Raw genomic sequence first — 23,959 nt, forward strand, 5'->3', positions numbered from 1 at the left:
TCTAGGCATGATCATGTATATAGGCATCACGTATGTGACAAGTAGATCGAAACGATTCTGCATCTACTACTATTACTCCGCACATCGACCGCTATCCAACATGCATCTAGAGTATTAAGATCATAAGAACAGAGTAACGCATTAGGCAAGATGACATGATGTAGAGGGATAAACTCAAGTAATATGATATAAACCCCATCTTTTTATCCTCGATGGCAACAATACAATACGTGCCTTGCTGCCCCTGCTGTCACTGAGAAAGGACACCGCAAGATTAAACCCAAAGCGAAGCACTTCTCCCATTGCAAGAAAGATCAATCTAGTAGGCCAAACCAAACTGATAATTCAAAGAGACTTGCAAAGATAACAAATCACACATAAAAGAATTCAGAGGAGATTCAAATATTGTTCATAGATAATCTTAATCATAAACCCACAATTCATCGGATCTCGACAAACACACCGCAAAAGGAATTACATCGAATAGATCTCCAAGAAGATCAAGGAGAACTTTGTATTGAGATCCAAAAAGAGAGAAGAAACCATCTAGCTAATAACTATGGACCCGAAGGTCTGTGGTAAACTACTCACACTTCATCGGAGAGGCTATGGTGTTGATGTAGAAGCCCTCCATGATCGATTCCCCCTCCGGCGGAGCGCCGAAAAAGGCCCCAAGATGGGATCTCATGGGTACAGAAGGTTGCGGCGGTGGAAATAGGGTTTCGTGGTGCTCCTGGATGTTTTCAGGGTATATGAGTGTATATATGCGAAGTAAGTCGGTCAGGGGAGCCACGAGGAGCCCACGAGGGTGGGGGCGCGCCTACACCCCCTGGGCGCATCCTCCTGCCTCGTGGCCTCCTTGCTTCTTTCTTGACGTTCACTCCAAGTCTCCTGGATTGCGTTTGTTTCAAAAATAACCCTCCAAAAGGTTTCATTCCGTTTGGACTCCGTTTGATATTCCTTTTCTGCGAAACACTGAAATAGGCAAAAAACAACAATTTGGACTGGGCCTCCGGTTAATAGGTTAGTCCCAAAAATAATATAAAAATGCATAGTAAAGCCCATTAAACATCCAAAACAAGTAATATAATAGCATGGAACAATAAAAAATTATAGATACATTGGAGACGTATCAGTACAGTATACAAAGGGTGCTTCATAGGCAATCATGACCCTTATCCGACGTCTCGGTTCTCGAAGGCGTCCATGCACATGGAAACAAGGCAATCAAACTATAATGATTTTATAACTTTCACTTAGTCGGAGGAGCTTGACTGTGAGGGCTGATGACAAGCCCCCGGTGTTCGAAGTGGTTGGCTGTGTAGCCGGGGTTTATGCCGCTAACCACTTTGTTTGCTTTGATAAAAAGCCCTTTGTTTAACACAGATGATCTCAAACGATACATTGCTTGACGTTGTCGTCGGATGGCCGACCGGTCTTACACTTACCAAGATAGTCAGTTTTTCGCTTTCTCCACTGTGACGCTTTGCCATTCGAGCTGGTTGCGTAATCGCAATAGTTTTCCCTTTACACACTTAGTTGAATGGATCGGAAGCGTAGGGGGTAAGCACAGGAGCCGGACAACCCAACTAACCAAAATCAAGACATCCGAGACGCCGAATAGATACTTTGGACTTGTGGTTGGGCATGAGATTAAAAGCGAAGCCCTTGGTGATGCAAATGACAGTGTGTATGGTGAAAGTATACTTTGGCTCAAAGGCGATAGATACAAGGAAATGCTTAAGGACCTCAAGGGATGGACTTTCTTTATTTCATGTGGTCAAGCCGTACATGCCGAGTTTTGACAAAAGAAACTTGTAAAAGATACAATGAAAAAAAGGAAAAGTAAAGGTGTAAAAACAGGGCGGACATGTTGCTGGGTTTATTAGCCCGAGTCCTTCCCTGTCGCACGTCTGCGTCTCCGTGTTGTTGACCAGCTCGTCTTCGTTGATAGCAAAGTTGATATGGGCTGTCTGCAACCTCGACCGTTCGTTTGCTTGATGCTCTCGTCGGTCGAGTCCTTTAAAGGGGTGTGCGACTGCCGTTTGGTTGGTTTAAGCCATGTGGACATGCCATTTTTTGTATGGGCCTTTTACAGTGCCCTGACGGTGTGCAAGTCCGAAGTGCGTCGCTGGTCGAGCCGATAACGACGCATTATCTACTTCGGCTCATTGGCCGCCCATTAAATTTTTAATGCAAAGTTATGAACCCTAGGAACGTAATACCCTTTTCAGGGGAGGCGAACGAGGATTCCGTGCGCCTATTTGACGCAGGTAGTACGAGGGGGCGAGAGCGGCGGCCGATGAGTGATTCCCACATTGGCCAACCGTGACTCGAATGTTGAATTTTATATTGGCATGTCTGAGTTATAGATTGTGATTTTTTTTTGCTTTGTTGTATTATTGAACTGTGATGAATTTGTGATATAGTATATGATTGACGTGGATGGATTTGAGTATTTTTTTTATACGAGCAGTGTGTAGCTGGCCGACAGGGTATTTGAAGGGCGTTGGGCGCTGTTCAGGGTCGCCGCCCGGGCTGTGTAAAACGAGTGCGCGGGCTGGGATGGTGTCGCCGCGCGTGCGTTAGCGACACCCCTCAAATTGATCGTACTACCTAACCTCAGGCACCACAGGACGTCGGCGGGCAGCTCGTCCGGGAGATCCATGGTCACCGCGCGCGTGACAAGGCGCGTGTTTGCGTCATCTGCGGTGACCGGATTCGGGCGTCCGGTCGATGTAAAACGGAGGCGGCGGCGCTCGGAGCACAGTTCCTTGCGGGTCCGACACGGAGAGAGAGAGAGAGAGCACCCCCAAATCCGAGCAACAGAATCCAATGGCCGAGGGGATCGATTCTCACGTCAGCGCCCGCCACACGGCACGAGCCAGAAGCCCGGAAGAACCCATCCAGATCCGCGCGAAAACTCTGTTTGCCACCCGACCATCTGGCATCTGGCGGCGTTGCGTCGTCTTCCTCTTCCCCACCTCACTCTCCCCCCTCCCTCGCCTCTTCCTGCTATCACTGCTACGAGTTCCGACCCCGACAGGCAACGCGTTCCAAAGTTTTCATTCAAAACCACCCCACCCCCGCACGCCCCACCCACCCAATCCCTCGGACGCCCGGACGGAGGGAACCCGAAATTTTCGGCCCCGCGTCGGCGCGCATCGTCCCTATCCGCCTCCGCCTCCGCCTCCGCCTCGAATCCCCATCTCGGAGTCGAATAATCCCACTCGACCTTAAATCCCTATACTCCGCGCCGCCGGAACCCTAAGGACCCCCAATCCGCCGCCCCGATTCGAGGTTCTAGGGCATCGCGCGCCCCCCACCTCCATGCCCTAGCCGCCGCGGGCGCCAGTGCCATGCTCGCCTCCCGCATCCCGCCCAAGCGCTGCACCGCCGCCGTCCCGTACGAGCTGGAGCCCCCCGCCGCCGCCGCCGAGGGCATGCCGCCCGCCAAGCGCCGCCGGGAGCGCGTCCTGCCCTCACGGTTCAGGGACTCGGCCGTCGCGCCGCCGCCAGCCAAGAAGGCCTGCAAGGCCCCCGCGCCGCCCAAGGTCGAGGACAGGGACGGCGAGGTGTACGAGGTGGAGGTGCGCGCCGTCGCCCCCAAAGGCTCCGCCTTTGGGGCCGTGCAGACCGAGGTGTGGACAGGTGAGCCGGCGCGGACGGAGGAGGAGCTGTACCGGGCGTGCCGGAACATCAGCCGGAGCGGCAGCTCGGGCTGTTTCAGTGGGAGCGTCGTCACTTCCGTCAGCAATGCCGGTGGGAAATGCGCGCCGGAGGAGAGGCCTGTGGTGGGCGCTGTGGCCACGCCCACGAGCAATGCTGCTGCTGGAAATGCCGGACTGGAGGGGAGGTCCCCGGTGGTGGAGTGCAAGCCAAAGCAGGAGGCCGAGGTGAGGAGAGAGGATTTCTACTGGCCGGAGGATTTTGTGCTTGGCGACGTGGTGTGGGCAAGGTCGGGGAAGAAGAGCCCCGCGTGGCCCGCACTGGTGATCAACCCGCTGCAGCACGCCCCGGAGGTTGTGCTCAACTCTTGCGTCCCCGGGGCGCTCTGCGTCATGTTCTTCGGTTACTCTGCCGGCGGCCAAAACAGGGTAATTTATCACACTTTCCTGGATAAGCGTTGCAGTTTCTTTCCCTGGTCGAGTTGGTTGGTTTATGAACCAAACGGCTCCTTTCTGTTTTTCTTTTCCGTGGGCTCACATTGTTGAATTCATTTGTATGTAGGACTATGGATGGGTCAAGCAAGGGATGATCTTTCCCTTTGTGGAGTACCTAGATAGGTTCCAGGGACAATCTCTGCATAAGCTTAAGCTCAAGCCAAGCAAATTCCGTGCAGCAATTGAGGAGGCTTTCCTTGCTGAGCGTGGCTTTTTTGAGCTCCAAATGGATGGGGTCTGCTCTCTGGACAAGTCTGTGAATGAGCAGTCTGTCGCTGATGGCGCACATGAAGTGACTGGTTCTAATAATGAGCAGGAGTGTCAATCTCATTCTCAGGTAATTGGACGTGTGGAGTTGTAGTAGCTGAGATTGTAATCTTGTACTAGCTGCCTCATTTATTGCAATTCCTCGGCTAGGCTGCTATCTAATTTATTTACTGTGTTGCAGGTGGTTGTTAAATTAGCAGCAGCATGTTGTGATAGTTGTGGTAACCGTCTCCCATCCAAGACTTCAAAGAAAAAGAAGCAAGAAGCAGAGCAGTTACTTTGTAGGCACTGTGAAAAGGTACGTCTCTGGCATGTGACTGTGACCAAGGTGCTTCGTATGTTCTGTTAACTCATTCGTTTCTATCTAGTGACTTACATGGGTAAATTATCATGTTTGCAGCTATTGCAGTCAAAGCAGTACTGTGGCATATGCAAGAAAATTTGGCATCACACGGATGGTGGAAACTGGGTACGCCTTGAAGCCGCTTTGGTTATGCTATAGATATAGATTATCTTCTCTTGATTGTTTTAGGCATTGACCTGCAATCCGTTTCGTGGCAGGTATGTTGTGACGAGTGCCAGATTTGGGTTCATGTAGAATGCGACCGGACATGCAGTGAACTGGAGGTTGTTTGTTCACCTTTGTTTGGTGTTGACATTTTAATGTCATGATGTTTGTTATGTATATAACATGCAATGCTTCCATGGATAGGCTCCACTGACTACACATTATTTTGCAGGATTTAGAAAATACCGAGTATTTCTGTCCTGATTGTAAGTCTAAACGCAAGAGAGTATTGAAAGTTGAACAAACAAGCACTTCCAACAGTTCAGAGTGAGTTATTCATTTCCTTCTCAAACCTATGGATGTTTGTTGGCTGTTATAATAAATAAGAATGCCAGTTTCTAACATGTCTCAACATAGATTTGCCAGCACTTCAAAGGAAAAATTGCCTGAATCCATACCTGTATGCTGCTCGGTGATGGAAGCATTGTACTTACCAGAAAAGCACATGTAAGCATTTGACATATCTTCTACTGAATCTTCAGATTACATGTTTCTTTAAATTTGCTTAATTATCAATACTCTATCTGAATCTAATGTTTTATTATTTTAAATAATTTTTTTTGTATTAAGTCAACTGTTTAGAAAGAAATACTAAAATTATTAAACATGCCATCTTTTCTTTTTGTGGAGCAGCAACTTTCCTCTTTTGGTTCATTTTCCAGGCTAGAAAAATTGACCTGAGAGCTAAAATACAAGTGCACAAACATATGTTACGGAATTGAAGTGGCCACTGTATACTTGCAATTGGTCCTTTAACCTTCACTTGGTGCATAAGCAAGTGACTTTTAGGTCGCATTAGTTCTTACCATAGCCACCCCTTTGAGGATTGGTCACTTTCCTGATGGGAATTCATCCGATGTTTAGAGACCAGAGGCAATAAAAACCATTACACAGTTGCCTGCGGTCATCATGTTGCATTGATTTCCTTATGTGTGCTTGCATCATTGCACAGTTGCACCAGTATTGGTATTTGAGTATTCTTTTTGCTGGCAGGATATTATGTCAATGCAAATCTTGCAAGAAAAAGATGATGACTCTGAATGAGTGGGAGAGGCATACTGGCTCAAGGAAGAAAAATTGGAAGATGAGTATTAAACTCAAGAGCACTGGGGAGCCACTAATTGACTTGGTAAGCCCTCAGGATCTTCATCAACTTGGACGTCTGTGGTTCAACATAATATGTGAATGCTTATCCTATATACCTAGTTAGTTGATCCCCACTAACTCCAATTCTCTCAACATGCAACTATGCCAACTGACTATGCCACCATGCATGGGAAAATATCTACCTTAACATGCACCACGCGTGCTACTCATATTCAATATTTTTTCTACAACTATACTATAATCAAATATAATAAATGTATTAGTTTCAATTCTCAGATTTTTAATCCAAAGTACTTCATACAATCAAATCTCATTGAAATAATTGCAACCAAGTCCTGCAACAATGCACGGTGTATCATCTCTAGTTGACACTAATGCACATATCCATGCAAAACTGACAAGATTACTTTTTTGTCATTATCTGCAGCTTCATGATATTCCTGGTGGGAATTTCAAGTCTTCTTCCCCAGGTATTAAGAAAGAAGAGTTGCTTTCTTTACAAGGTACGCCACTCTTGATTTTTTCATGGGCTGTGTGTGGTTGGTGATTTTAATATGACTTCAGACAGTTGATTTTTCCAATATCTGCAGCAAACTCTTATAGTCCAGTCTATGCTAAATGGACAACTGAACGTTGTGCCGTCTGTCGGTGGGTTGAGGATTGGGACTACAACAAAATTATCATTTGTAACAGGTAATTCCTGCCGTCATTTGAATTTTTATCCATCACCTTCACTTAAGAATTCCTTCGATGTTTTAAGACTAAATTTTCTGTAATTTTTCATGATTAGTGGTTAACAAAAGCTTCTCGAAAATTTATGTATTCAGATGTCAAATAGCTGTCCATCAAGAGTGCTACGGAGCTCGTGTCGTACAGGATTTAACTAATTGGGTTTGTCGAGCTTGTGAACTGCCCCAACAAAAAAAAGAATGCTGCCTATGCCCTGTAAAAGGTATTTTGTCTCGATGAATATCCTATACTACATTGTTTGGTACACTTGTTCTTTTCCTAATTTCTATATGAAACAATTCCTGTGAAATTCTTGTATCCCAAAATATGGCCTCATTGTTTCCGCATCACAAACAGGGCTCCAATTGATTTGCTCCATAGTTTCATGATTCATCATTAACATGGAATTGTTTGGACAGTTCAGTAATTTCCTTAAGTGTTGACGTTTTTAGCGTGTTCCTGACTGATGCTTAGTTTTATTCCTTTGATGTGATAAGTCTGATTGGTGCACAGTGGTATCTAATATTCTAATGTTTTCTTGTCTTGTTTACGATGTTGTTTACGGATCACTCATGCTGTTAACTTGTACTTCTTGTTGGACCTCCTAGGTGGTGCTCTCAAGCCAACTGATATTGACCAACTGTGGGTTCATGTCATGTGTGCCTGGTATCAGCCTAAAGTCTCCTTTCCTGTTGAGGAGACAATGGAGCCAGCTATGGGCATATTGAGCATCCCTTCTGAGTACTTTAAGAAGGTTAGGATTTTTATCTGGTACTTTTTGCAAGGTTACCTAATGGGTAATTATTGTATGTGCTTCTGTGTTCAATCACCTTACTCTTGGCTTAACTCTGTTTTTTTTGTTAATTCCAGACATGTATCATATGCAAGCAGATGCATGGGGCCTGCACCCAGTGCTACAAGTGTTCTACTTATTATCATGCAATATGTGCATCAAGAGCTGGATATCGCATGGAGGTAGACTGCTTTTGCCACCTTTTTGTAGTGGAAATTGTCATCATAATATGTTTGCATATCCATTTTCTTTAATTTAACCTCCACTCTCTTCTTTTCTTATATGAAAACAGAATGCATGTTATTGGCTATATAATGATTGTCTGAAAGATTATGTTTGAGCATATGCCACTTACCAGCCTGATATTCTTTGCTTCTGTGTATTATTGCTGTGGATTAACAAGTTTTTACCACCAACTTTCATATTTAAGCTACGTCGTGGCAAAAGTTCCCGTGTGCCATTTTTTTTGTGTCGTTGCTCAAATACTCCTAAAGCATGCTGTCTTCAAAGCATAACTTGATACAACTGTTTAAGCGGCGCATTATTTGACGGAAACATTTTCTGGCGTTTGTTCCTTTATTAACTGATTTTAAACATAAACATTAAAGTTATCCTTTTCCTGTACTCTTGCAGTTGCAATACTCTGAAAGAAATGGTAGGAAGATGACAAAAATGGTCTCCTACTGTGCGTTTCACAGGTAATAATTCTCACTTGATTTTTCCTTTTTGGTTAAGTTAAATTCATGAGTGGTTATCTAGAAGAACAATTCTAAGTTGGCTTCACGATTGGTATATATACTTCCTTTTGTGTAATCTTTTGGGATTGATTTTAATACCAATCGAAACCTATTTTTAAGAAAATAATGGCAAATATGGTCCATGGAACTGGCATGATTTTGGAGCAATGTCATTTGCAGAAGTGAAAATGTAACCTGAGGCAGAAATTACCACCAGTAAATGTTACTAATGCATGTTATTCTTTCTTGTCCACTTCAGTACTCCTGACCCAGATAATGTGTTGATAGTGAAGACACCTGATGGAGTGTTCTCCACCAAATTTTTGGTCCAAAACAATGAGAAACAATCTCCTTCAAGACTAGCTAAGATCGCAAATCACCAGGAGGTTTTTCCTGCTGAAATTTCTGACTGCCCAGCTGCAAGGTGCCTACCTTATGAAATGTTGAAAAACAAGGTATTTTCCAATTATCTTTGTTTTCTGCACCCCCCCTGGACCCCCCCCCCCTCATACGCATATCATTGTATTGTCACACGATATAAGAAAAGACAGTGCCGAATGTGTACATGCATAAATCTCTAAGAGATCATACATACTATTCATTCCTACTAATCTTTTGGACCTTACCTTGTGACAATTTTTGTTGCTAGTTCATTTATACTTATTCGGACCATTTTTACATTTTTCCTGTATAATTTCTTTGCCCTTTGTGTGTGCGTGTTCGTGTGTGTTGATTCTGAAAATTGCAGCAGCACTGTTTTGCGTGACATACTGTTATGCCCAACTTAGGTTAATGTTAAATGCAAGTGATGTTAACACCTGTGTAGTTTTAATTTCTGTTAGTTTTGTCAGCAAGTCCTTAGTACTAAGTTATCTGTGTTTTCCAGAAACAACAAGGAGAGGCAGTTGCCCATCGAATAATGGGACCCCGACACCACTCTCAGGATTTGATTGAGGCTTTGAACATGTACATGGTAATTGCCTGGTCCTGAGCATCACCACTCTTTTTTTTTTTACATTTGAATGCTAGAAACATTTATGCATCTTATTCCCTTGTCAGCAGGACCAGAAGGACGACCGACCTTTTGCTACGTTCAAAGAAAGGCTTCAATATTTACAGGTTTACTTTCTGAACGATCGTGGTTCTTAAAAGGCTGTATGAGCAAACCAATAAACATATGTTTGATTATTTCAGAGAACTGAGAATAAGAGGGTCTCTTGTGGTCGATCTGGAGTACATGGATGGGGGCTCTTTGCTGTTACGAAAATTCAGGAGGGGCAAATGGTAATCACCGCAGACATTTTCTTCTTCTTCAACAGTGCTCATAGTAACTACATTATCAAGCACATGCACTGACATACCATTAGTCTGGTCACAAAGCATAATTTAACAGCTACATGTAGCATTTATGGCAGCAATTTGATTAAATGTGCACTGTCTAGATTACAGCAGATAACTTTTGGTTGCTTGATCTCCAATTGGTGAATATACGTGGTTGCATTGAATTATCTCCAACTAATGAATATAATTGGCTGCAATGCTTTATCTCCAATTCATAGATGTAATTGGTTTGTTGTGCATAATTATAGGCATATATACATGTTGAATCGTCAGCATGAACATTTTTAGTACATTTTCTGTCTCACACTAGAGTTCAAAATTTTACCATGAAAATGCTTATGCCTATGTTATTGAAGCACTTATTTAAATACATCCCATTTGTGAGGGATCTGTTATTAATTTGTCAGCTAACCAAACTTGTGCCAGGTGATTGAATATCGTGGGGACCAAGTCAGACGTAGTGTTGCTGATTTGAGGGAAGCACGATATCACAAGGAAAATAAAGACTGCTACGTGAGTTATTTTTATGCTTTCCTTTTTGTATTGTTTTAGTTGGTTCTCTACTTTCAATTATAACGGTTTAACTGGTGTTACTAATCACCGCCATGCAATTTTTTCTTGATGACAATTTGATTAAGTGTAGAACCAACTAGAATTATCACATAAAAACTGTAGTTTGATGTTCTGACGTTGTGATTTTTTTTTTTGCGTTTTGTGCTGCTGCAGCTGTTCAAAATAAGCGAAGATGTCGTGATTGATGCTACGGAGAGAGGAAACATCGCCCGTATAATTAACCACTCGGTAAACCTTCATCATGCTCTCACACCTGCTGCATCTTCTTGAACCAACGAAATGGCAACCAATATACTCGCGTTTGCAGTGCATGCCTAACTGCTACGCGAGGATCGTGAGCGTTGGCGACAACAAGAGCCAGATAATTCTGATTGCCAGGAGAGATGTTTCAGCTGGAGAAGAACTGACGTACTGCTTCATAACCCCTCTCTCTATTCAGTCGCGTTGAGAGTGTACACGACAACCTGCAACCAGTTGATCTTCTTTCTGACCCCTCTGCTTCTTGCTCTGATGCGCAGGTATGACTACAAATTTGACCCGGACGAGTCGGAGGATCGCAAGGTTCCCTGCCTGTGTAAAGCTCCTAACTGCCGTGGATACATGAACTGAAGTGCTCACAAGGACTAACCAACCCCAATTACAGTGGCGAAGCGCCACATTCCCAGATTCATCCAGATTCTTTCATCATCTTGTGCATGGCCGTCAGCATGCAACCTGTCTGTTATTTTTTTAGTCACAGGATTTTGCTAGATAGCGAGGTAGGGCTTCCCAGGCTAGATAAAAGAAAAACAGAACTGGCAGGCACAGCCAGAGCCAGCCAGGCATTGTAAATTCTTCATTGCTGTAATAAATTGATGCTTTCTTCTCTATGAGAAAAAGAAAAGAAGATAAAAGAAAAGGAATCCAAAAGGAAAGAAAATGTCCAGTTGTTGGTGCAATACCATTTCGTGTGACATCTCAGATGTTGAGAAGAGTTTATTTAGTTAATTAATCTTCTCTGTTACCACTGCTGCTGCGTTATGTACGTGCTATATTTCTGTTTTCAGAAGATAGGATGCGTGTGGTGCTGCCGCCACCTCCCCGGCATGTCGTCGTCCCGGAGGTGGGCATGGTCGTTCGGGTGGCTGCAGCTGGGCCACTATCCCTGGGTGGCCAGAATGTCAGTGACCCCTCCGTCTCTCCCGCTGGTGGACTCGAAGCAGCGTGAACCGTAACGTCTCTGCTCCGCCAGTACCGCCTCCCACCTCCGCCGCCGTGGTCCACGACGGGCACGAGCATCTCCGGCCTCGTCGAGGTGTCGGCGTCTCACGGGGAGAGAAGAAAGGATTTTAAAAAGTGGGCGAGGAAGATGCATTTACTCGTCGTGCCCACGTGCTGCCTCTCCTCCACTTCGCCTCATCCGCAACTACCAAAGCTTCCGCGGCCGCTGCCTCGCAGCCTCGGGCACTCCGCGTCGCCGCGCTTCGGCGTCCCCTTCCGCCGGGCCGTGGTGCCCCCCGCCATGCGCCGCCGCGGGCGACGGAGGGCGGCGGCCCCTCCCCCGGCCGCCGCTGCCGCAGGAGAGGCCTCCAGCGACTCCCCTGGTCCTCCAGGAGGCGAGGACAAGGTGATTATGGCTTAGCAACTACCAGTATGGTTTTACTTTGCAGTTCCTACTACTTTTCCGTTCCGGCTTCTGAGCTTTTGGTTTCTACTCCCTCCGTTCCAAAATAGATGACCCAACCTTGTACTAAAGTTAGTACAAAGTTGAGTCATCTATTTTGGAAAGGAGGGAGTACTTAGTAGCTTAATAACAGCTTCAGCGTCCTGCCGCATTGTTAGATTTTGCAATAGCCATACACTCACACAGGGGTTCGCAGTTCAGCGGGTGGATTCGGAGCGATGGGACTATAGCACAATTCAGGAAACCGACCATAAGATCCAGTACAATCTGCATTGTTTTAGCCGTCCATAAGCAAAGTGCCAGTTTGGCTGCCTTGCTATTATGATGTCACTCTGCAAATGCTGGTGCCTCTTGTGCTGGTTTATTGTTTGTTGCGTTGCTAATGAGTGCACATTTCCTTCATCTCATGCTGATAGAGAGCTGGTACAGACCTCAAAACGCTAGCTAGAAGATTCTGGAAAGTTGCCGCGCCTTACTGGTGGTCAGAGGATAAGGCCCAAGCAAGGCTGCAGCTTGCTGGTGTATTTGCGCTCACGCTGGCGACTACAGGGATCAGCGTTGGATTCAACTTTCTGGGCCGTGATTTCTACAACGCCCTCGCCGGTATGTTTCGTCTTCCGTTAAAACTGTTACGAACTGGTAGATTAAATGTTAGTGTTCTGAAATGAAAATTAGGATGGCCAGTGCACGTGATAAAGATTAGGGGGCAGGAGAGGAAGGGATTAATTCTTTTAGTCACACATAAAAATTCTCAAGCTTATTTATAAAGAGGACATGTCTCAGTTGAATCTTTGGGTGTCATCTGCAATGTCCAAAGTAGACAAGAAGTTATGTTTCAGCCTTCAGTATGGGTGTAACCGAAGGTGTCATTTCATATAATTCAAAGTGGATGCGCATCATCTTCTCTTTTTACTGGCTAACACATATTTAGTGGTGTCTATTTCAAGACAAGGACCAGGAACAATTTACGAAGCAACTGCTGTACTACTTGGGAGGTTTCGCTGTAGGAGTTCCGGTGAGCATATTGCTGCCCTTTTTTAGGTATTGCTCTTCAAGATGCTATTTGTAGCACCTTGACATGAATAGTGATAATATCGGATGATGTTACCTTATGAGTAATCTTTTCTCCATCAGTGCACTATCCTGTTTAACAATCTATGACTAGTATTTACAGAGGGGACATAACTGCGGTTTTCTGTGTTAAGTGTCAGTGGTTTGTATATCATGATAGATATCCCTTCCAGGGTTGTCTAGAACCACAATGTTTATATTTCTAGCTGTTTAAGAGGCTGTAGCTAAATTTATTGTTGACGTTTTACCTAAAATCTACCTGGTTATCTTTCCCATTTAGCGAAAGGTCCCGGACTCCCAGTAAAAGTACTAGAGAATTGAACATTTGATCTCTGCACTAGCGGACTAAAGCTGCAAGGATCTTACTCTTGCTACTGGTTCCCAGAAGTGTCTGGAATTGCTATGCTCCTATTAGCATTCATCATTAGGAACTGTATTCGTTACTTTGCTTCTCATGGTTCAGATTCACCAACTAGTGTACCTCATAATAGACTTATGTTCTGATTTGCAATCTCCTGCTTGCACTGCTATACAGTTCTTTGTCTTGAGGGACTATGCAAGAGAAACCCTCTCTTTAAGATGGCGATCTTGGATGACAAGTTATTACATGAAGCGCTACTTTAAGAACAGAACATTCTACAAGATTCAGTCTCAATCACTAATAGACAATCCAGACCAGCGGATCAATGATGATCTAAGTGCATTTACTGGAACTGCGCTTGCATTTTCCCTGACACTTCTCAACGCTGTCGTGGATTTGGTATCATTCAGCAATATCCTTTATGGAATCTATCCGCCATTATTCGTTGTTCTTATTGTTTATTCTCTTGGAGGGACCGCTATTAGTGTCTTCCTTGGTAAGGTAAGGCTTTTACCAGCGTTATTTATCTATAACTTGAATCAAAATAGATATAATTGTTCACATTCTTTCATTATTCATGTAACTAATAGTTGGTCATGCTTGTGTTGACAGAGTTTGGTCAACTTGAACTTCATGCAAGAAAAGAAAGAAGCTGATTTCCGTTACGGGCTTGTCCGTGTTAGAGAAAATGCTGAATCAATTGCCTTTTACGGCGGTGAGGAAAATGAATTGCAACTTCTGTTGGATAGGTTCAGGAGGGCTTACCAAAACCTAAGTGTAAGCATTGCTTATATACCCTGTCTATCGCCTTATATTCCCTTTTGTTTTGCTCCACTTTCCTTGTTTGTTCCGACATTACGAAAGCCACCGTTGGGTCATTTATCAGTAGGTAAGCCTGCTAAGCAGTGGATGGAGCAGAGTGGCGAGCTTGCAATAAACAACAAGCACCCAACAGCTTGTTTGTTTTCAGCACTTATTTATATTTTGTAAAATAATTTTATGATATTTGGATGGGTTTCTCTCAAAATCTTTGGCCTTTTATTTATAATGCATTTCACCAGAAAGCAAAACGCCAGTGGTTTCTAGATCAAGCTTTGCTTGTCTTTGATAATCCTGTAAACTGCTAATCATATTAGTGAATCATGTTGGGTGTAGTTTTATAACATCCAGTGCTGATTTTATGATCTCCTAAAAGATTGTTAACTATGATGATAACTGTGGCAGGTGAAATAAAGTATTACTCCCTCCATTAAAAAATATAAGATGTTTTGGATATTTCAATATGGACTGCATACGGACTGAAATGAGTGAACAGACACACTAAAACGTGTCTATATACATCCGATTCAGAAAAAAGTTAGAACACCTTATACTCCATTTGTGAACGGAGGGAGTACTTTTCTAGAACACACTGAAAGGGTGTATATGTTTGCATTGGAAGAAATGTCGAGAAGGCTCAGAAGATACAATGCCACAGCCCACAGGTGATGATGACCCAAAACATGACCAAAAGCCTAACAACCAACTATGAAAACTGCAGCCTGAAGCTGCCACAAAGCCATGCATAAGAGCCCGAGCCAAAATTCTGACCGGGAACGTAGTAGATGGTTGTGCGTGCCATTGGCTTCGTAGTGCCAACTAACTTCCAGATCTTTGCTTCGTCCAAGATCTGCTCCACCAACACGTTGCGGTGTCGCCATAATCTCAGCGTCAGCAAGATCGGCGAGCGAGATAAAATGTCATCATAGCTAGAAAAGCATGTTGAATGCCTAGAACTTTGTCTCTCTGGATGTGGTATACATAGGTTACGTTTCACATTAATATGCTGCTTTATACGTTTACAGTAAATTTATCAATACTACATATTCTTATCATGCCGTAGTAAAATGTTGGTATTACATACACAGTCATAATCTTCTACTGCCACTGTACTAAAATATACCGCACCTAGTAACCACATCCTTTTTTGTAGTTTTCTTTGTTGGGGGTTATTTGTGCAAAAGTGCGGGGCCAGGTGTCCTTCGGTGCTTCTTAGGTGTGTGTACATGTCTTGTAACCTAGACTTTGACAAGAATGGAACATGTATACTTCTGAAAAAAAGTGTCCAAAGTAAGATGATTTCCGGATCCCAAAACAAAGTGCTTTTATATTTATACTCCCGTGAGGGAATTCACTACCATTCTTGAAAACAGGCACCCTGCGTCAGCTTTGCTCTCTATATACTTCTATCTTCAACTAGAAAATTGTGATACAATTTATATTTGCGAATGGTCTGATGTTTGACATTGTTTGTTATCTTTGCAGGAATTACTGATAGCATCCCGAAATCTGGAGTTCTTCACCAATGGTTACCGATATTTAATTCAAATCTTGCCAGCTGCAGTTGTTGCTCCAATGTTTTTTGCAGGAAAGATCGAGTTTGGAGTGATAAACCAATCGGTGTCTGCTTTCAATCACATCCTCAGTGATTTTTCTCTCATTGTTTTCCAGTTTCAGTCAATTAGTGCATTCTCAGCTGTCATTGATCGTTTAGGTAACACCTCTCTCTCTCTCTCTCTCTCTCTCTCTCTGTGTGTGTGTGTGTGTGTGTGTGTGTGTGTGTGTGTGTGTACCACTTGCTAAGGTACCTAGGTTAACCTAATCGAACTTTAAACTACAGGTGAATTTGATGATCTATTGGGTGAAAATGAGTCTTCTCTGTCACCCCAACGTGATAGTATTGATGGGATCAACATTTCTTTCAAGAGCGGCAGTCCTTCTGTTCTTAGTTCTAATGGCTCACAAATGCAATCTGATCCATGCATAGTTCTAGAGATTTGTGATTTGACATTGTTAACACCCAGGGGCGGAAATATTCTTATTACTGACTTCAATATGGAATTAAAAGACAAGGACCACCTACTGGTATGTTGTGTCTTTAGTTAGTTGTACAATCAGCAACATAAATAGTACTGCTGACATCAGGCTGATATGGTGATCTCATTTTTAATTTAAGGTGATGGGGCCCAGCGGCTGTGGGAAGACCTCGTTGCTGCGTGCTTTTGCTGGCCTTTGGACTAGTGGCACTGGGAATATCATATACCATGCCAGAGATTCTAGGCAGCTTCAGACAGCAAATTTAGTTTCTAATGAGCCATCCAACATGAAGCCAGAGGGTGAAGAACTACTACAAAGTTCCAAGCAGAGAAGAGATAATGGCATATTTTTTGTCCCACAAAGACCATATATGGTTTTGGGAACTCTTCGTCAGCAATTGCTCTATCCTACATGGACTGCAAATATACATCAGGCACCAACTAATGATGCTCAAAGCAAAGGTAATTTGTTTCATTGGGAGGTATTGAGTACAAAATATCATCTAGGTGCAAACCACATCAGTTTGGACGTTGAGTCAACATGGAAATTCTGAACGAACTGTATAACGGTAATCTGAAAAGTAACTAACACATGAAAGATCGTGTCCAAATTTATTTTGTTAGTACAAGAAGAGAAATGAGTAAGAGGTGAAAATATTATTGCTCAAATCATCAAACCATTTCTTTGTTTTGTTTCTCCCAACATGAATTTGTTTTTGAATAAGAATACATAGGTAGATACCTAATATGATCATTGTAGTATATAACTTCCAATTTTGTTGAATGGCCAAGTATTTATTCATTAGTTTTGAGTCTTTGGCACTGATAAATCAGCGAACCAGAGAAGTACATAGCGAGTTACGAAACCCAGCTAGTAGAGAAGTGAAAAAAATACATGAAGACATCAAGGAAAGTCTGGTCTGTCATGCAGGGCATCCCCTTTAGGCGCAGGAGAGCCACACAAGGGGTCACAACACCAGTAGATGTAGGCAGTAATGGCTAAAGGAAAGGATTAGTCGTATCCTTTTCGCTTGGCAGGATTTTATCGTTTACAAGTCTAGTTTGTTACTCCCTCCATTCCAGAATACTTGTTGTGGTTCTAGTTCATGACAAGTATTTTGGAATGGAGGGATTATATTCCAAGTTTGTTTGGATTATGCCTTAGGCCTCAGGTCTTGTAACGTGGGCTATATAATGGTCACCTCCAATCTCCTATCAATCAGGCAATAAACCAATATACTATCCTTCACGTTACTTCTCCCCTGCCTTTGCTGTGCGACAGCCCCTCCCCGGTTGGCGTTGCGCCGCAAAGGTCCAGGGTTTCGGCCTCTTACTTCCCATAGCTACCATCTCCGCTCTAATCCTCCCACAAATCACCAACCACGTGACAGGTCAGTCCTGAGTCCAGCCGAGCACAACGTTTCTTTCTGAATGCTTATGCGTCACTCGGTGCACCTTTAACTTCAGAGTTTCTTTACATTGCCTTGCCACCACCGCAGCAGGAATGGTTATATGATCGAACACCTTGCGATTTCGAGCTAACCAAATAGTCCAATAAGCTGCAGTGATGAGGATAATCCAACCTGGTCACCTGTCCTGAATCAGCTCATTTCTTTCGGCGGTATAGACGTCTCTAGGATCAAATGCTCATGCAAGGTCAATCCCAAGCTTCTCTCTCTCAAAAAAGGTCAATCCCAAGCTGCAAAACATTTTTCATACATTGATAGAAAAGTGAAGCAGTTTCACTGCTTGCACATCCAAAATGACACTTATCATCATCAATAACCCCCTGCCTTTAATTCATTGCTTTACCAGCAGTCGATCAAATATTTCTTCTTTCTTAGGTGCCACGAATGTCCAAATTGTGGAAAGTCTGGGTTCTGAATCCCACCCAAAATAGAGAAACGATAAAGGTTACTGCCCGAAAATGTTTGGGAGGTCTCCTTGATCAGGCACAGAGCTTGCCAGATGTTAACTATGCAGAAGTTGCATCAGAGCCGATAATTCATCTAATCTCAAAAAAGAAAAGAAAAATGGAGCAGTTAATTCATCAGTGGCCCATTGAGAGGTTATATATCGTTTGGGAATTAGCAATTCCTGATCTCAGTCATTAGGTTGGAGAGCATGAGAAAAGAGGGCACGGAAATGCAAGTGTCGAGGACCATTATTAGTCCATGTATCTGTAACTGTAACACCTTGGTCCAGTTTGCCTCATGTGTTTGGTTAATTTGGTAGCAGTTCGATTAATCCAACATGGAGAATTTTGACGATTTCAAAGTCTTAAGACAGCACAGAAATGCAACAGAACCAAGCCTAGTACCTCCAGGTTAACCATTTTGAATCACTTGTGGATGAAAGTCCAAGTGAGTTACCATATGCATCAGTGATCCATTACGTGGTGGTGTTGGCTTATGCTCTAAATGAGAAGTATTATGGCGTTTAAACTAACGTAATTCAACAAAATCTAGGCATTGGAAAAGTTCTAGGAGTAGTACCATGGGATGGTTCTGAAATTTAGCATGTTCATTTCAGTGTTAATGCAGAATAATTCCATCTAACAGAAGTAAAATGCAAGAATTTTAGTGGTTGCTTGTATTTTCCTTCTAATCTTGTAGTTGCATCATTCTGTTCCGATAGTGACGCAGGAGTACTACAGTTGTTTAAAGTTTGTTGTCAGATGCGGAACGAACCTATGATTATCTGCGGATTCTGAAACATTCATGTGCGACTGACCTAAGTTGTGCTATTTTTTATGAATACCAGCTCCTCTTTCCTTTCTGTCTGAAGTCTCCACGTCAGATGGAGTGGGTGCCAAGCCTGAGATGCCCTCAACTGATGAACTGATCCAAGTACTTGAGGTTGTTAGGCTGGGCTACATATTGCCACGTTTCAATGGCATGGATTCTGTCCATGATTGGGCCAGTGTTCTTTCGCTAGGGGAGCAGCAGCGTCTTGCATTTGCTCGGTTGTTGCTCGCAAAACCAACTCTGGTCCTACTGGACGAGTCCACAAGTGCACTAGATGATACAAATGAGGTAACAATCCATATAATGCTATTGCGCCTATCTTTACTCTTACGAGCTGCTTCCTACAGCAAATTGCGAAGAAGGTTAATTCTAGAATTATCATCTATATATCTACTGAATTGCCCAAATAGTTTGACCTTAACACCATTTTAACTATTTCTGCTCTGGCACAGGTTCATTTATACAGTCAGATTGAAGCTGCAGGGATTACATATATAAGTGTGGGTCACCGGAAAACACTTCACAGGTTCCACAACAAGGTTTTGTACATTTCAAAGTCCGACTCAACAACTGGCAGCCTTCGTAATTGGGAGTTAAAGCCAACAGACCAGAAATCAATTGAAGAATCGTCCCCATTCGCTTCATAAGGACTTCAGCATGCGATCCAGTTTAGGCCCCTTTCTCAATTTTCTTATCCCACATTTAACCCACTATGGTAAATATTGATGCCCTACCAAGGATCCCATGCGCACCAGTTCACCGTTACAACTTACAAACTGAAGCTGGACTGTTGGAGAGGTTAATCTTACAGCTGGACTGACAAAATTGTGGCAGTGCTACTAACCAACCTGATAGCAGGATACATTCTAGGACCTGGAAAATATCTCACCTTTTTATTTATGTTTATACTTCATAGCTTAGAATGAAGTATAGCATTAGCATATGTTTATGTAATGTTGATATTGCGCGTGCTGTTACCAACCTTTTTGATTTTTATCTGAATTTGCTCTGTTGATTTATTTCACACTTGACGGTTGTGAAAATCTTCTATTTTTGATTTATTTCGTCGTCCTGCCATCTTGTTCTAGCAACTGTTAAGGAATCTCAGCTCAATAGAGTGATTTAGATCACGAGGAACAGTTTTGAGTATCGATTTTCAGCAACTGCCGCGTAGACCATTTTCTCTTTCTTGTATTCTCCAAGCAAGGAAAATTCACCAATAGTCTGGTCTGTGTGTTTTCTGAGTGCAGATCCCGGTCCGCCCTAACGTGCAAGTTCCGAGTACAATTTCGTATGGATCATAAGTTGTGTTGAAACTAATGCCACCGACCTCTGCAATCTGTAGATCATTTATTGCTACCTGAAACGACTTTTCTATGTACCACTGGCTAGCAGTAGTATAATCTTCATATTACAGTTTCACATACTACTACATATTACCCATGTATTTGTGCATTTATGTATTCTAGAAATCCCGTAGATGTATACCTGCCATAATATGCAATTTTCTAACATATATATCTTAACATGTTTACTGTGCATAATATGAAATAAACTTCCTTTAATCACAAAAGATGTACACATACTTTTCCTAATTCCTTTCATGCACATATGACCATACATTTGATTTTTTTTTGCAAGCACCCGTATTTATTTATTTTTACATCTTTTCTTCATTTTGTAGATAATTTTTGAAAATGTGAACTACATAAGCAATAGGCGTACACAACTTCCGATTTATGTGCACACATTTTAAAATATGCATTACGATTGAAGGAATCTCACGTAAGAAATTCACATGTTTTAAACAGGCTTTAAAGTTGCAAACGAGTAAAGTGAAATAGGGTTGGTTGTAGCGGGGGTAATGTACTTGAGCAGGCCCCTTATGCATCATGAACAGTAGCATGAGCATAATTTTGATAATACCTGCTCTCTGCTTCCAACAACACAAATGATAAATAGGTTTTTTTTGCAAAGGTTGAATGATATCTGAAAGTATTTTGTGGAAGGAATATGTGAGTTGTTTCTACAGGAATGTTTTACATCATGTATTGAGTACCTATTTTTTGCGAAAAGGCCAAGGCCATGTATTAAAGCAAACCAATCCGTAAAAGTCCATTGTTACATAAACTGAAAACTGTGCACCTGTCCTTGGGGAAATTGACGCTCCTCCTGCACTCGCTGACCACGCGCTAGGAGCGAAGCTCCATGTCATCTCTGGACCTCCGAAACATCATCGAAGCTAGGGGAAACATTGTTGACGCAATGATCGATAAGTTTCTAGTCAGAGCCGAAGGCGTCGATGACATCAAAAACAGATCGCCATCTCATAGAAGAAGGCAACGAAAAGGGTTGGACGACCACCCTAGATCCGGTCAGATAGATGCAGAGCGACCTAACCCTACAAGCTCCCCGACGATGTCGAAGTTTGCTGAACATGGTCAGTCAGAGAAGGAGCCGTAGGACCAAGACACAAAGTGCCATGGTGCACTGTACCGAAAGATCCCTCTGAAGACCAACTGCATAAAACAAAGACACAACAAGATCAACCACTCCAGAAGAGCAGCGATCAGACGATCTTCCATACTCCTCTACGCCGCTGTCGAGACCCTTGCCGGCGAGGTGGACTAGGATTCGGGAATACTTTATTCTGGATCTGCATGGTGCCGCCATCACCACCACAACGCTGCCGTCGGAGTGGCGGGCGAAGGTGGAGTGTATCCGTGGCCTTGTCGGGAAGGAGCGCTGGCGGCCATCTAGGGTTTTTGAAGAGGGGGAAGGAAAAACTAATATTTAGAGTACACGGAGCTTTGATCTACAAGAAGAAACATGAAAATAAGACAGAATAAAAAAGCAAAATGATATTTGTATTCTCGGTTCTTGAGTAGCCCCTCTTCCCTGGCGGCACTCTTGCCTCATGAAAAAGTACCATAATGTTGCCAATATTTGTTATTTGCTTCCAACAATATACTCCCTCCGTTAAAGAATATAAAGTGTATTGATTCCCGTGCAAGTCAACCATTTGAATATTTGACCAAGATTATAGAATAAAATAATAACATCTGCGTTACCTAGTAGATAAAATATGAAACTACTTTTCATGATGGATCAAATGATATAAATTTCTTATTGTGAATGTTGATATATATTTTTAAAAACTCGGTCAAACTTGCATGACTTTAAAAAAATAAATACACCTTATATAAAGGAACGGAGGGAGTAAATGACAAAGGAAAACGTGAGATGCAAGTTGTTGTCGCTACAAGAACGTTTTACAAAGACCCACAAAAACCCCTTTTACAAAGATGGGAAAATAAATGCAAAATGATGTTTATATTCACGGTTCTTGAGTATTGTGATCATGTCTTGGATTCAACAAATACTCAGTGCTACTTGTTTATTCTTCATTATGTTGCCTCATTTCGATGGGAACTAGGGTTACATAAAACTACCTGTGCTAAATACTAAACGGAAAGCCGTAGAAATAACCTGCTGCATTTCTTAAAATGTGAAAACAATATTGGGACCAGAAGAGACAGCCTCCTTGTAAGAAAATTACTCTTGGTAGAGAGGAGGCGGGATGGCAAATGAACAATCGCAAGCACCCAATACTACATTTCTAAAAAGTATAAAGACAATTCACGTAGTATATTAGAACAACGATGCTACACATACGACGGTTCCCATCTGATTCCCGTACGATCTCCCAACTGGCTCGTTGGATCCTAACATCTTTTTAATCTTTGTAGTATCGCACCGGCATCGGATCAAAAAAGTCGCACGCATAGTTATTATTTCTTCAACATTACAATTCTTTCTCCATTTCGCCCTGTATAAACCACCACCCATACGACCTCATCATCATCATCATCTTGTGTCGTCACTTATACTACTTAAGTACTGGTATTATACAAGGAGTTGATCATCACATCCTTCTCCCGCCGGTTCCGGTCTCCCTCTGGCAGTTGAAGTAGACGGCGGCGACGGGCAGGCCGAGGTTGTAGAGCTCGGCGAAGTCGCGGGTGCTGAAGTTCTGCCGCCACCCCGGGGCGTACACCGTCTGGCGGCCCAGCTGCTGGAAGAGCAGGAACACCAGCCGGTGGATCCCGAGCACCGGCCGCGGGCCCTCGTAGCACACCACCTCGGTCCCTAGATATGCATCCACGTCCACGCACACAAAAGTTTCATTAGATTACAGTTATATATAATGAAGTGATTAAAGACATAATTAAGATCAGTTTTCTTCTCCTGTACCAAAAGACACTCCTGTCGTCGCCGGGATGTCGGTGACCAGCCTGCATGAGCACATCACATTAATTTTTTCATAGGGGATCTGCATTTGCTTAATCAGAAGAAGAGAGCAGATGACAGGTCTTAAGCGATCAAGCTGATGATTAAGTTTGTACAGGGCATTCTGGTCTCAGGAAAACCTCAAGATTCTGTTGCCATTTGGGGCGACGCTTTTAGGCTATAGAGTAGAGTAAGCCATCCTGGTAGTTTACACAATGGTTGTCAAGCAGCCCCTTCCCAGCATGGGCATGTAAAGAGGGATAACGTTTTTTCTTTCTCTCTCTCGTCAAAGCCAATTTTTTTTATGTTGTGCAAGTTTCATTTTAGAAAATTAAAAATGAATAAAGCATGAGATGTGCATATATTAGCATGTTGGGTCACATGCAAGTTTTTCTTTCCACTTATGTACAATACCGTTTCCTGATCACATACTCTCCTCCCTCAGGTGAAACCTCAATCGTGCTATTCTTTTTTCTTTGAAAAGGAGGATAACCCTTGGCCTCTGCATCGAGCGATGAACCTCAATTGCGCTATGACGCCACGATAATATTGTATAAGAGATAATGTTAATGTCCTTACCTGATTGTTTATTTTGTTTGGCTTCATGTTGTAAGACCTCATGATAATTTTTCTTTTCTTTTCTAAAACTTGCAAAAGCGAAGGAATTACTCTATAGCCTTGTATGGTACATATA

At 43.0% G+C, this 23,959-nt stretch overlaps 3 protein-coding genes across 4 annotated transcripts in view; 2 read left to right on the forward strand and 1 right to left on the reverse strand.

Annotated features, from left to right (window-relative positions):
- The first annotated feature begins 2,781 nt into the window (after positions 1-2,781).
- LOC123069200 (histone-lysine N-methyltransferase ATX4) lies at positions 2,782-11,198 on the forward strand. The gene is made up of 22 exons (XM_044491985.1): positions 2,782-4,097; positions 4,231-4,500; positions 4,612-4,728; positions 4,831-4,899; positions 4,992-5,057; positions 5,171-5,265; positions 5,356-5,445; positions 5,992-6,127; positions 6,533-6,608; positions 6,696-6,798; positions 6,933-7,057; positions 7,443-7,588; positions 7,705-7,809; positions 8,261-8,325; positions 8,624-8,819; positions 9,251-9,337; positions 9,424-9,483; positions 9,559-9,648; positions 10,132-10,218; positions 10,432-10,506; positions 10,586-10,686; positions 10,797-11,198. The coding sequence occupies exons 1-22, from the start codon at positions 3,360-3,362 to the stop codon at positions 10,885-10,887; spliced, it is 2,988 nt and encodes a 995-aa protein (XP_044347920.1). The 5' UTR covers positions 2,782-3,359; the 3' UTR covers positions 10,888-11,198.
- A 179-nt stretch (positions 11,199-11,377) lies between these two features.
- Positions 11,378-19,994, forward strand: LOC123069201 (ABC transporter D family member 2, chloroplastic). The gene is made up of 10 exons (XM_044491986.1): positions 11,378-11,884; positions 12,358-12,544; positions 12,889-12,956; positions 13,548-13,874; positions 13,986-14,150; positions 15,678-15,906; positions 16,033-16,277; positions 16,369-16,690; positions 18,992-19,263; positions 19,428-19,994. Exons 1-10 carry the CDS (start codon positions 11,627-11,629, stop codon positions 19,620-19,622), a joined length of 2,268 nt encoding a protein of 755 aa, XP_044347921.1. The 5' UTR covers positions 11,378-11,626; the 3' UTR covers positions 19,623-19,994.
- Positions 19,995-22,740: 2,746 nt separating this feature from the next.
- The window catches only part of LOC123069202 (protein RICE FLOWERING LOCUS T 1), a 3,925-nt gene continuing 2,706 nt past the window's right edge, over positions 22,741-23,959 (reverse strand). For both annotated transcript variants that reach the window (XM_044491989.1, XM_044491988.1), the window contains 2 exons: positions 23,230-23,270; positions 22,741-23,124 (listed from right to left, as the gene is read on the reverse strand). In XM_044491989.1, the coding sequence (XP_044347924.1) occupies positions 22,869-23,124; positions 23,230-23,270 (297 nt within the window). In that variant the 3' untranslated portion in view covers positions 22,741-22,868. The remainder of the gene's footprint in view (positions 23,125-23,229; positions 23,271-23,959) is intronic.

Source organism: Triticum aestivum, chromosome 3B (assembly GCF_018294505.1).
Source record: "Triticum aestivum cultivar Chinese Spring chromosome 3B, IWGSC CS RefSeq v2.1, whole genome shotgun sequence".
Taxonomy (NCBI): domain Eukaryota; kingdom Viridiplantae; phylum Streptophyta; class Magnoliopsida; order Poales; family Poaceae; genus Triticum; species Triticum aestivum.